The sequence below is a fragment of the Megalobrama amblycephala genome, linkage group LG15, assembly GCF_018812025.1.
Source record: "Megalobrama amblycephala isolate DHTTF-2021 linkage group LG15, ASM1881202v1, whole genome shotgun sequence".
Taxonomy (NCBI): domain Eukaryota; kingdom Metazoa; phylum Chordata; class Actinopteri; order Cypriniformes; family Xenocyprididae; genus Megalobrama; species Megalobrama amblycephala.
In genome coordinates this window covers 12302313-12316383 of record NC_063058.1, presented here as the reverse complement: position 1 = coordinate 12316383, position 14071 = coordinate 12302313, and the positions used below count along the sequence as shown (strand labels likewise).

General features: G+C 37.2%; 1 protein-coding gene across 5 annotated transcripts in view; it reads right to left on the bottom strand.

The window, feature by feature from the left end:
• Positions 1-12671, bottom strand: part of LOC125247402 (FYVE, RhoGEF and PH domain-containing protein 6-like) — a 39773-nt gene extending 27102 nt beyond the window's left edge. Inside the window, exons 1-3 of one of the 5 annotated variants that reach the window (XM_048158679.1) lie at positions 12654-12671; positions 4869-5054; positions 1726-3850 (exon numbers count right to left, since the gene is read on the bottom strand). In XM_048158679.1, the coding sequence (XP_048014636.1) occupies positions 1726-3850; positions 4869-4881 (2138 nt within the window). In that variant the 5' untranslated portion in view covers positions 4882-5054; positions 12654-12671. Of the gene's footprint in view, positions 1-1725; positions 3851-4868; positions 5581-5602; positions 5948-12653 lie in introns of those variants that run through there. The other 4 variants (XM_048158676.1, XM_048158677.1, XM_048158681.1 and 1 more) reach the window with 4 other exon arrangements.
• Positions 12672-14071: the final 1400 nt, after the last annotated feature.

The window sequence follows — 14071 nt, the reverse complement described above, 5'->3', positions numbered from 1 at the left end:
TGAATGAGATGTCGGTCAAATGTAAAATGAATGACTCAGCGACACCTGTTTAGAATGCTGGTATCCATTCTTTAAATTCCATATCAAATGGGTGTGTCATATAAACAAACTAAACTTCTTTACTTTGTACAGACCTAATGTTTTGTTGGTGCTATTAGCCAGGAAGTATCTAATTACAGTCCTAAATCAAATTAGACTGCATGTAAAAAATAACATGGCTCATTTCCAATGAAATCTGTTTGTTTTTGATATTGTTGATGTGTAATATCTTTAAAAAAAAAAAAAAAAATACATTCATAAATTTTTAAGTGTTGTTTAATTGTCCAAATACCTTTTAGGGCAATTGTATATTTTTTAGTATTATTATTGGTATTGATTTATTTTATAAATTTGTAAATTTGATGATATAATCAAAGTACAAATGTCTGTCCCTCCATAAGGCCTGTAAGGATTTTTACTTTTACTTTTTTTTTTTTTTTTTTTTAAACCTTCAAAGCCTTTGCCAAAAGCTTTTCTAGTTAAATATGGCAGTTATTTTCAGCAAATTAGTTTGAAGTTCAACTAATTTCTACTTAAATTCAAATTTGAACTGCAATTCTGCATTTTGAGCATTTCCTCATCTCAACTATTCAACTTTTTCATTAATTATTTATGTCAAAATTAAAAGTGAACTATATTACATATAAAATGTACAGGAGGGGTTCTCAACTGTGGCCCTCGAGGTCCACTTTGCTGCTTTAGCCCTAACCTTGATTAAACTCACCTGTCTATATCTTTCTAGTAATTCTGAAGACCTTTATTAACTTAAAGCGAAACTCTGCAGGAAAGTGGTTCTCGAGTTGAGAAGCCCTGATGTACAGTATGCCTTCATTTAAGCATTACAACATTGACTTAAAGGTTTAGTTCACCCAAAAATAAAAATTATCCCATGATTTACTCACCCTCAAGCCATCCTAGGTGTATATGATATTCTTTCAGATGGACACAATCAGAGTTATATAAAAAATATCCTGGCTCTTCCAAGCTTGATAATGGTAGTAAAGGTGGCGTGAGATTTGGAAGCCCAAAAAAGTGCATCCATCCATCATTAAAGTAATCCATATGGCTCCAGGGGGTTAATAAAGGCCTTCTGAAGCAAATCAATGGGTTTTTGTAAGAAAAATATCCATATTATAAACTATAACTAGCTTTCAGCAGACAGTCAATGCAAATTGACTTCCGCCAAAAAAGTAACTTCTGTCGCGATGTATAACGTAGGATGTAGGAGTAGTGTAAGCTTAGACACCTCTTGCGGTTCAAACAAATAAAGCTGGGCAACAAACTCAAGATCCTCAATATTTCTCTTTAAAAATTCTACTTTTAGACTTCTAATTCATGAATGGTGTTTTGTTTGCTCTATACTCTGCGCTTCCGTGTGGATGCACTTATTTGGGTTTCAAAATCTCACGCTCCCTTCTCTCCCAATATAAAGCTTGAAAGAGCTGGGATATTTTTTAAATACAACTACGATTGTGTATCTGAAAGAAGACAGTCATATGCACCTGGGATAGCTTGAGGGTGAGTAAATCAAGGAATAATTTTCTTTTCTTTTTTTTTGTGAACTATCCCTTTAAACTAGATTTAGTTTCTAGTCTAAAGGGACTTTTAATGACTTTTAATATTGGCCATTTATCAGTTAATATATGAAAATAACTATTGGTTTATCTGTATTGCCTAAAATTTTACCTTTTAAGAAACTGCTGCTTTTTGGTGTGTGCCCAGTGTTCAGGGAACACATCTGGAATTTCATAAATATCATCATCCTCATACATGGCTGACTGATTTCGGTTATCATCGGCATCCTGTGCTTTTGAAGTGCTTAAAGGAGGCAGGTTTTCATATTCTGGAATATCTTCATATGCATGTATAGATTCATCAGAATTCTCTAGATGTTTTGGAAGATCTTCATCTACACTCTGCTCAACTAGTATATTTCCATCGAGGTGACCACTGTGCAGTGATGCCAGTTTATGAGAGCAGATTTCATTCTGGCTTTCCTCTGTATCCACTGACAGCTCATTGATAACTGGAGTGAGGTCAAGGGCCTGCCCACTCTTGACAGATAACTTGGGAACCTTTTTGACAGGGTCAAGATCCATGATCCTTAGAAAGGAGGTCTTCTTGAGGCCATCAGGTTTACGCATATCTGCTGAGGATAAGGACTTTGATTTAGGCTTGAGAGTCAAGCCGGTCTTCTTGTTTGGCACATCACTTGCTTGGTTCTGATTGTCAATTTGTCCTTCAAATGCGAGCGGGGGATGTCCTTCAGGATTTGTTGTGTCAATGTGACCATCATTTCTCAGTGGACTACTGAATGCCAGAGTCTTTTTATGGAGTCTATCTGCTGAAGGTTCTGTAGAGCCAATGTTATCGTGCCTTTGGCCATCAGGTCTTCTTGAGATCTTCTTGAGGCCATCAGGTTTATGTATATCTGCTGAGGATAAGGACTTGGTTTTAGGCTTGAGAGTCAAGCCGGTCTTCTTGTTTGGCACATAACTTGCTTGGTTTTGATTGGCAATTTGCCCTTCAAATGCGAGAGAGGGATGTCCTTCAGGATTTGTTGAGTCAATGTGACCATCATTTCTCAGTGGACTTTTGAATGTCTTTTTAGGGAGTCTATCTGCTGAAGGTTCTGTAGACCCAATGTTAACCTGCCTATGGTCATCAGGTCGAGGTTTCTGGGATGACTTCTTTGGACGGGTATTGCTTGATACTTCAGGGGGTACATCCAGATTTTGTACTTTCTTTTCAGTCCCCTGTACACCAGTTTCCTGGGTTTTATTTTGTTGCAGCTTAGGGATCCTCTGGTGTGGGACAGGTACTGGGGTGCCCTGGCTGTTACACTGGGTACCTTTAAAAGTCCTTATGGCCTGAGGACCTTTATTGTTCATCTCATTAGGACTTTCTCTAGGATCTGAATTGTTTGCATCAACAGGTAAGACAGTAAACGCTGACTTGGTAAGGCCCGCTGACTCCTGATGGATAACGTTGGGTTGTGCCATCTTTTTTTTGCGTGGTAAGGCTACTGGTGGTGCTTTCTTAAGAGGCTTAGTAGGGGACGGACTACACTGCACACTACTTCCAGTTTGCTGACATTTCACAGACTCTGGTGTTTGACCACTATCAACAGATGAATTAACACTAGAGACAATGTTCTTTTGGTGTTTCTTGGTCATTTGCATCTCAGAATCACTCTGATGTGCCTTCAAAGGCTCCTTGTTCTGGATCTGGGATGTTCTCTGAAGTTTTTCAGTTGGATGGAAATGATTATTATTGGACGAGGTGTGTCCAGAGATGCACTTTGACAAAATAGGTGTCACCAAATGTTGTTCTTCCTCTGGTGTTCTTGGCGGAGATTTGGATAAACTCTTTTTGGGACTTTTGGCATTTCCTGTTTTACACGGATCAAGGCTGTTCCCATGTTGATTAACATTTTGGTTGTTTTCCTTCGGTGAGCAATCAGCACAATTTCGGCCATTGCATACACAAATTGGAATTATGTAATCCCACTCCGGCTTGATGTTCCCAGTGTGCATTCCATTTCTGAAATTTAGAACACCAACGTTCTTTGTGATGTCAGACTTTTGTTGTGAAATAGGCTGACGGCCCTCCTCGAATGTGAGATGTTTTGAATCGAAAGGAGGCGGAGGTTTGTAAATTGGTTTTGGTGCTACATCAGGCTTAACTTTACTTTTAACAGCTGGTGAGGTATGTTGGTAAACACACAACATGGGAGCAGGTCGATGTTCTGTTTGCACTGGAGCTGGGAGAACCTTTGGTTTTGGAGCCAAAGGTGGTTTCTGATCACCTGCTGAGAAAAAAAAAAAAAAGAAGCATAAGAGGAGACATAAAAACAAGGAAAGAACACTTTGGTCGAAACACGGTTAGTTTGCTTTGACCATTAAACCAAACTTTGTCCTTAAGACACATTTTGCTGTTTGTGCAATTTTACTTTTTAAATATCCTACTAATAACAATAATAATACAATAATTTTTTTCTCTGAATTAAAATAAAGTAAAAGATTTAACATGTCTTATGGTGTACTTTCTTTCTGTATCCAAGCAAATAATCATTACAAGAACAACAAATACAAACTACAAAAATATACAGCAGGAAGCGGTGCAAAACAATAGAAAATTCATGATTTTTTTTTTTACCTGAAACATACTGTAAAAATTTCACTTTTGTTGTTAGTATTATAACTAAAAATTCTTTAAGTTGTTAACTTTTAAAAGTCATTAAGTGATATTGTATTATTATCATTCTTGTTGATGTATTTTCTGAAACATTAGGCTTGTGGTCTAAAACAGAAAGGATAAGGACTTGAAAGATGATAAAAAACTATTTTAACAACATTTAAGGTGCTGTCATTTTCATTTCCTACATTCATCACTACATTGAAGGAATGTGTAGGCTACATGGAAAGTCCCTAGCTTTAATGGAATTCAGCAAGGTTTATATAGCATATTCTTCTAAATAACTTTGTTAAATTAACACACACATTTAATATACATGGACTAGCTGTCAGATTCTATAATCCAGTGAGGTAGGGTGCTTGAACTCAAACAAACCACTTCTAGAGAAAACTCATTTGTTACATAAATATTTTGACATATCCGTGTGACAACTAGTAAGTTTCTCTTTGCTTTTGCCTTCAAAAAGTCAGTTAACCAAGTATAAAATAAACGAAACTTTCCATATAGATATATTTTGCACAGTTTGTCTTTTAAATGATACAACTTGTATTAAAAAGTTAACATCAGCTTACTGTAGCCTATTAATAAAATGGTTGTAGTTGTGACTTAGTATGAATAAATAAATAACTCACCTGTACGCTTCATCGTCCCAAAATATTCACTTATTCATGAGACATACGTGACCACGAGCAAATATCCTTTGTCCGTTTGTGTTTCCCGGTAGTCTACCTGGTTTCTAGAAGCTCAACGACACCATCCAAGGCGACGTTTCCAGTCCAGTATAATGAGGAAAGAGTGTGATCAAATTCCTTCAGAGGCTCAGAGAAAGAGAGGGCGGGTTACAGATACACACGTGCCTTTGTATAGTATGTAACTAGTAGAGTAATTCCAGTTTTGATAATCAGCTCCATTGTGTGCGCGCCTGGCTGTGTTGATCCGAGTTAATAGAGCTACTGGTAAAGCTACAGTTGATACAAAGGAAATTATATAGAAATTAAACTCCTTTATATCATCTATTTTTGTGCTGACTATATCGGTAAAACAAAATAAATCTGTTACTCACAAACCTAAAGACGCTAAATATGAGAAAATATTTAGCGCGTTTCAAATCTAGAGGTATAATATTTGTTGTTCTATTAATACCAAATTCCTTGTTTAAATTTTGCACCCAAATCAGGCAAACACGCGATTGATTTAGTCATGGGTAAATCGTGAACGATTCGAATCTTTAATATGACTCTCAGGAACGAACGAGTCTCAGAGAGTGATTCATTCATTTTGCGTTGACCGCGCACGAATCTCCATAGTACAAGAAACAGAAATGATTAGGCTTCGTGTGAGATGTATGGCAAGCCAAAGTACTCACAAACGCCTGGTCGGACGTCTGATTGCACACTGACGCGTCAAAAGCGCGCGTTTTGACAGCAAAACGTGCGTCCTCGACGTGTGATTTGCGTTAAGAACACGCGTTCTTAACGCGCGCTTTGGTATCATGGGAAACGCGCGTCAAGAACGCGCGTTTTTGTGTACCAAAACGCGCGTTCTCGGCGTGTGATTTGCTATTAAAACGCGCGTTCTTGACGTGCGCTTTGGAGTGACCAAAAACGCGCGCTTTTGACGTGCGTTTATCATAACACAAATGGGCGTCGAATACGTGCGTTTTGAGTCAGACAAAACGCTCGTTATGAACGTGTGAACAGGTAAACCAAACAGGCAGTGCAAACGTGTGTTTAAAGCGTCCATCAGGCGAAGAGAACGCGCTCTTTCCTTAGAGTTCTCAAAAGTGCATGTCGAAAGCGTGTGCTCACTCTTTAGGGCTTTGAGTCTGTTATGTTTTTGTCCGCTATAGGTTTAGGACAGTATTATCATTAAACTCAACCAAAACAACATGGAATTGTCGAGGATAAATTTGGCAGATGATTATAATGGTTGAGTTATAATCCATAATAATTAATATGAAATATGCATATGAAAACGTAAAACTATTATTTAAAATAGCCGTGGGGGATTACAGTGGATATTCCTTCGATCAAGGCCAAAACTTTGTAAGTTTGTAAGGAGCCAATAACGACATGTATGATCATCTTGGCTATATATTACGGTGGCGCATTGCCTCATAAATAATATTTTTTTCCCCTCAATTATGTCATTAAGACATCTTTTCTCGTAATAACGAGATGTTATGTCGTTAAAATCACATATTTTGTACGTGACGTGTACGAAAAATACCTTTATACCTTTATCTGATCTATAGAGCTCATATAGCCTATATCGGTTCAATTTACATTTATTTTTTTAGCGCTTTTCACAATACTTAGGCCTATAGTTTTAAAGCAGCTTTATAGGAAATGCTTTAACATTACAATTTGGAGTACCTAATCTGTTATCAAAGGTGACTGTACAAGTTATGGCCTAATTTCAGACATATATAGCCTACATAGGCTATATGTAGTTAGCTAACATATTAATTTAAACAATGTATTAAGGTAGAAACAATGAGCGATGTCCAGAAAAATGTGTAGGCCTAGCCTATATATTAAACGTTGTAGCCTACTAAGAAAGCATAGGTACTACACAGAAAACTGTATTCGTGCAGAATTTGATCTTTTAATAGCCTATCACTTAGTAGGCTACATTAAGCGACCTTGAGCTTTTTCTTTATAACGGTTTTCTATAAGAGAAAAACACTTAATGTAGGCTAATTAAACGAACTGCGTTCATATTCTGGGCTCATCTGCTTTGCTGTACATAGTATGGTTTAGTATGGTGTTTACTGAGTTTGGTCTTTTATGTCACACATTATACAAGCATTAAGCTTTAAACATGTATTTTAGGCTATCTCCACAACAAATCCATAATGGTATTCAATACAAAACAAGACTGAAAATTGTTATAAAAAGTATAAAATAATCATAAACAAATTATGGCATTCATTACAAACAATATTTATTTAAAAGCCTAAAAAAAATGTATTTAAATTGACACTGTTGGGCTCTCATTCGGCACAAATCCAATTGTGTATTAGCACTTGGACATTAAAATATATTTACGCCTATTATGTTGTTAAACAATGCTTTCGTGTCCCAAAACAGCACTCACATGCGCAAAAACATGTTTGGAACAGGGTCGATAATTTCAATATTAGTGGGGCTCAGCCCTAGCCTGGTAATACCAGACTCTGCTACTTCACTTTGCTTCGTAGACAGAGTCTGGAATGGCATAATAGAGAAGTGTTTTCTCTCTCGCTAGGGGACGCTTGTCTGAAGTTTAAAATCATTGGTTACCTGTAAGCCAATCAGATACGTTTAGTTATGACATATGTTATGTGCCTGTACAGCCGCATCGAAGCACAGACATCATGCATCGAACTCAAATCTATGATTGAACTTCCACTGTAAACCTGTTGTAAACACATGATGATGCGAGCGAAATACCGGAGTGAACATGGCTGTAAACGACTTTTGCAGATTATGCGAAGTTAATGCATCCCGAAGTTTGCATCCCGTGTCTCGTTTCCCATTTCCGCGGTCGTTTCGGTTTTCGATTTCTCTAACCTACAATGTAAAACTCGGCGCTTAGCATCTACGTCACGGCTCTCAGCCCGCCCTCTGTTCGTTGATTGGCCCGGCTGTTTCCAGACCGGTGGAAAACAGAAAGCTCTGACGCTGTATCAGACTGAGTACAGAAGCGAAATGAAATTGAGCGGAAGTAGGAAGTCTGACGTAGTCAGGCTAGCTCAGCCCCAAATGAGGGATTTAAAAATATATATATGCTATAGGCCGATATAGGCCTATTTAATAAATGTTATGCATGAACAATACATAGGAGGCCTATATCAAGTACATCCCTGTTAAATTTATTTCTAATCATTCTAAATATTCATGAATATTCAATAAGAATATCGACAAACTTTAGGCTATTTTTGGGATGTATTTGTCTAGATTGGCAATATGTGGCTAACATTTTCTTTTTAATATTTTTTCCAATACATGTAATCTTTTGAACACTATTTTTTTTTTAAACTCTATTTCTGTGCAGTAAAATTAACTTGAATGTATAACAAAATTTAGTAGTTTAGGCTTTAAAATATTGTTTGTAGGTAATGAATGCCAATATAATTTATGTTTATTTAATACTTATATTTTGTATAGAACAATTTAAAGGATTTGTTGTGGAAATAGCCTAAAATACATGTTTAGCATATTTTTTTGTAAAAATTTCGTTTTTACCGGCTAGCCCGGCTTCAGGTTGGCATAGGGGTATTTAATCCCACCACTGCGTAGGCTTTTTTAGTTCCCCTTGCGCTACAAATCTTTTAAATGTAATGGTATTCAGAAAAACAGAACAATAATGACAAATATAATATATAAACGTCAACCCCAAACCAAATTAATTTAAAGCTAAACTGAAATAGAAACCCATTTGGCATAAATCCAAATGTTTCCATATGCACTATTTGGATCCTATAGCCTATTTATTATTTAAACGCTCTGGGTAGCGTTTCCCAAAAGCATCGTAAGCCTAAATTGATCGTAGCTCCAAGCTCCATTGGTTTCAATAGAGCTACGATCAATTTAAGCTTACGATGCTTTTGGGAAACGCAGCCCTGGGCTGGATTTCCCGATAACGTTGTCTCTCAGCGCGCTACGAAGACCCTAAAGTATACCTTAACTGAATGTATACCTTTTTCAGGCATGTTCCCCGAACTATACCTTAGGAGGTTGCTTAAGATATACCTTCTTAAGTGCGACGTTACCAGGTGCTGCCCATGGCACTGAAGCTGAATTGGTTGATATCGATGGCTCGAGAATCGATAATTCACTCTATACAGGGGCTGCTTCACTATGTTATGTGAGAAATCAGTGTTCTTTATAAAAAGAAGCACTTCAGAAGTAGAAAATGCATTTATCAGGACTCATTGGATCTTATAAAAATAATCCAAATTACAAGCTAAATCTATCTTGTAATTTATCTATATTCTGGGGGTGCGGAGCCCCCATCAGCGCGAGTTTAAGGCGGCAGTTATTTAGAACATAATTTTAGAATGTATTAATTCCTTGGAGACACGTCATGCAGCTGGCAGATATGTATGTAACTCGTTTATATCGTTTTTCCTTTGTTATTCAAAATATTCACAAACTTGTTAACTACACCAAGCATTTTATGATATATTCCGATTGTAAAATATGTGGAAGTGAATTTTTGTCGCGCGATGAGTTTGCACCGCAATTCAGAGCTGTCGGATTTACTTAATTTTCCCCGAAATACATTAAAGTATGTGGCTGGTGAACTGGGAGAAGAATAGAGTAAACTTATGTTTCATACACAATGTGTATCTGATATTAATAAAACACTTCGTCAAATTATATAATTGAAAGGGTTATTATTGCAGCTTCTATAGACATCGGTGTATTGAATTTGAATTTAACAAACTATAAATGTATTTTTATATAGCCTAGTGCCTCATTCATATGTGTATTTAAATGACTGAAATCTAAATAAACCTGATGTGGGGTTGAAAACACTAAATATAGTTGTGATATATGACAAGAGCTGAGCGCGTCTGTCTCTGGATCAGAGCTAAAGCACATTTGAAGTGAATCTTTGCATTTTATTCTTTGTCATTATCCTAATTGAACACTGGATGCATTACAACTTCAGAATTATATTCGTATAGACTGTCAGCAGTGATAAGGTATAGTTAAGAGTGGTCCAGACCAACCTTACGAAAGTATGACTTACAGAAGGTATACAAGAACGTTTCGGGAAACATGTATTAACGTTAACGACGTAGAGTTAACAAGGTTTCGGGAAATTCAGCCCTGATTGTACACAGACTAAAATGAGCAGTGGCTTTTTCTGTATTTGGTTGAATGTATTTTGTTTTGACAATAAACAGGCTGCATGCGATGTCAAGTTATAGTAGCCTAGCTAAAACTGATATGGCGCCGGCGCGTTCACTTGAATTTTCTTATAAAAGCATAAACAACTTAAAATACTCAGACATTTATGGTCATAAGAGTAACACCATTCGAATCTGTGTAGGTATAACTATTATTGTAACTATTATTTGCACTCACACAATAAAACATTGCTTGAAAAATAAAGACAAGCAATGCCTTTCCGTGAACTTCTCAAAAATGAATCGAAACTCATCATATGGTCTACTTGTCGCATTTTTTTTCTTTCATTTTCTTAATATGTTAATTATTTAGGTTTAATATATTTCGTGTATGCCTAGCTAGAAATAAGCTATTTATTCCTTTTATAAGATTTCATCTTGTTTTTTCTTCGTTCACAGAAGACCTTTTTTGAGGTATTGTCTCCACTTTCATTCATCAGTTTTATTTTGATAAATAGGTCTATGACAATATAGCATTATTTTTGTATCCGTAGCGCAGGCCTGTGTATTTTAGCAAAATTATTTTTGAATAGACCTATAATAAAATGCGACTGAAACACCAATGATAATTTTTTTCTCTCAAAAACTTAATTCTGACTTTGTGCATGTGGCATAATCAGGTGCGAGTTATTTTCCAGAAAGTAAGTAATGCTAAATAATAAAACTGTGTTTTATTAGGCTATTAGAAACTGCATAGGCTACACGGCAATAAAACAATAATATTGTGTTCATAACTCTTTGGGCATTGCCATCGATACAGGCATCTAAAGGTATTTTACACTATATTTGCTTCTGCTTTTCGAGTGCGGAAGTGTGATAAAGGCATGATAAATTCTCTATTATAGATCAGATAAAGGTATAGCCTATACATTCACGTCATATATGCCAACAAAATGTCGTTTTAACGACATAACATCTCGTTATTACGAGAAAAGATGTCTTAACAACATAAATTCTCGTTATTACGAGAAAAGATGTCTTAACGACATAATTGAGGGAAAAAATATTATGTATGAGGCAATACGCCACCGTAATATATAGCCAAGATGATCACACATATGGTGTAGTATTTTATTGGCTCCTTACAAATTTACAAAGTTTTGGCCTTGATCGAAGGAATATCCACTGTAATCCCCCACGGCTATTTTAAATAATAGTTTTACGTTTTCATATGCATATTTCATATTAATTATTATGGATTATAACTCAACCATTATAATCATCTGCCAAATTTATCCTCGACAATTCCATGTTGTTTTGGTTGAGTTTAATGATAATACTGTCCTAAACCTATAGCGGACAAAAACATAACAGACTCAAAGCCCTAAAGAGTGAGCACACGCTTTCGACATGCACTTTTGAGAACTCTAAGGAAAGAGCGCGTTCTCTTCGCCTGATGGACACTTTAAACACACGTTTGCACTGCCTGTTTGGTTTACCTGTTCACACGTTCATAACGAGCGTTTTGTCTGACTCAAAACGCACGTATTCGACGCCCATTTTTGTTATGATAAACGCACGTCAAAAGCGCGCGTTTTTGGTCACTCCAAAGCGCACGTCAAGAACGCGCGTTTTAATAGCAAATCACACGCCGAGAACACGCGTTTTGGCACACAAAAACGCGCGTTCTTGACGCGCGTTTCCCATGATACCAAAGCGCGCGTTAAGAACGCGTGTTCTTAACGCAAATCACACGTCGAGGACGCGCGTTTTGCTGTCAAAACGCGCGCTTTTGACGCGTCAGTGTGCAATCAGACGTCCGACCAGGCGTTTGTGAGTACTTTGGCTTGCCATAGAGATGCACCTCTAATCGGCTGAAATGTATGCGAGAGTAGGCAGGGAGGAGTGAATAAAAGTGCATGGCAAGACTTCTCATTGTGGATCAGCGGTCTATAGGAGAACAAAGATGGATATCGCGGGATTCACACTGATGCACTGTGTTGCTGGTAAACTGAATAATTTATATTGCTTAATGGGTCAAAATCACTATAAAATGCCTTTGAGACGTCACAATTTCCAAAATAAAAAGCTGAGATTTAACTTCATATTTGTTCTATTAAAGCTGCTGTAGGTAACTTTTGTAAAAAAATATTTTTTACATATTTGTTAAACCTGACATTATGTCCTGACAGTAGAATATGAGACAGATAATCTGTGAAAAAAATCAAGCTCCTCTGGCTCCTCCCAGTGGTCCTAATTGCCATTTGCAGAAATACACCGCTCCCGGTAAGAAACAACCAATCAGTGCCAGGAGGAGTGTCTTAGCAGTGTCAATCAATCAAGCTCGCGTGCGCGCTGATCACACTCCTGTCATGCACAGTGTACAGGCGTCAAATTCAAGATTACCGGTGTGCCGCAGCTTTGCTTATGGCGAAATAAAACGATGTTATATGCAAAGGACCACCCTGAAATCTACAAGTAAACCACGCCATACATAATTTGTCAGTCCTGTTTTGAAATTATCGTTAGTTGTGTAGTTCTTAAAAAATTAAACAAATCAAGCAGGGATACTTACTTGTCAAGCAGAAATGTGGCTGACTCTGCATCGGTTTTTAATCCGTTCAGGACACGTAGCTCCCTCCACCTCGGAAAAGCCGCTCCGATATTTACCCTCGTTTTATTTCGGGCTCTATCTAATTCTTTCTTTTTGGCTTTTTTATCATCGTCATCTGTCTTTTTCCGTTTACCCGTCTTTATTTTATGAGCAGGTGCCACTCGAGGAATTGGCAGTTTGGATTGTTTTTCCGCCATAAGCAAAGCTGCGGCACACCGGTAATCTTTAAGCCTGTATGCGCTGGCGCTGTGCATGGGAGGGGTGAGATCAGCGCGCACGCGAGCTTGATTGATTGACACTGCTAAGACACTCCTCCTGGCTCTGATTGGTTGTTTCTTACCGGGAGCGGTGCATTTCTGCAAATGGCAATAGGACCACTGGGAGGAGCCAGAGGAGCTTGATTTTTTTCACAGATTATCTGTCTCATATTCTACTGTCAGGACATAATGTCAGGTTTAACAAATATGTAAAAAAAATTTTTTTTACAAAAGTTACCTACAGCAGCTTTAAGGAAAGCTGTGTGTATAAAATGAGAAAAACACATTTCAAGAGACTTAAATGTTTGGCCATTTATAATAAAACCTCAGAATTTCATTATTTTGCATTATATTCATGATGACTAAGTGATTCTGATGAGGACACCAGGCACTTAATAGTGATATTGACCCTAATATTAAAATAAATATAATGAACAAGACACCCAAAGGTGTCTTGTTCATTATATTTAATAGGTTTGCAATCACGTGGTTCTGGTGACGCGCGAAATTCAGGTGGAGGCCAAGCAGTGAAAATTAGAATTGAAGAGATGGAGAAAAGTCCGTGCTGGTTTAGAAAGGTATAAACAGAAAATCACAACTTATTTTGGACGTGATCCTAATGTTATGAACAGGAGCGATTTTTCTACTGAAAGACTATGAAAGAGAATATGAAGATGCCGTCACGAGTAATGGTTTGTTTATATCGCGCTGCCTTTCTGCTACTGAGTTTAGGGCAGTATTTTTGATTTTCTGTTGTGATTGTGAAAAATGTCACCATTGTAGGTAATTATGCTGAATCGAGAATTGCCACAGGAGGTAACTGTGAAAAATCTGGGTGTAAAAAAAACCTGACGGTGTAATTTCGCCTTTTCTACGTGTAAAAACACTAAGGGAAGCAGGTTGAGGAGGTGATATTGCAAATCTAATATGTCACTGATTAAACCTAAAGCATATGCTGTTTTTTTCAACAGGGATGACTCTCACTCATCTTGTGAATGAGTATAACTTGTAGACTGGATAAACCCAGCCTGATCTGCCGGCGATTTGATTTCGCCCGGCAACTCAGTCTGGAAACCCGTACATTCATTTCTACTGCTTCTGTTACACTTTTGCGGTAACCAA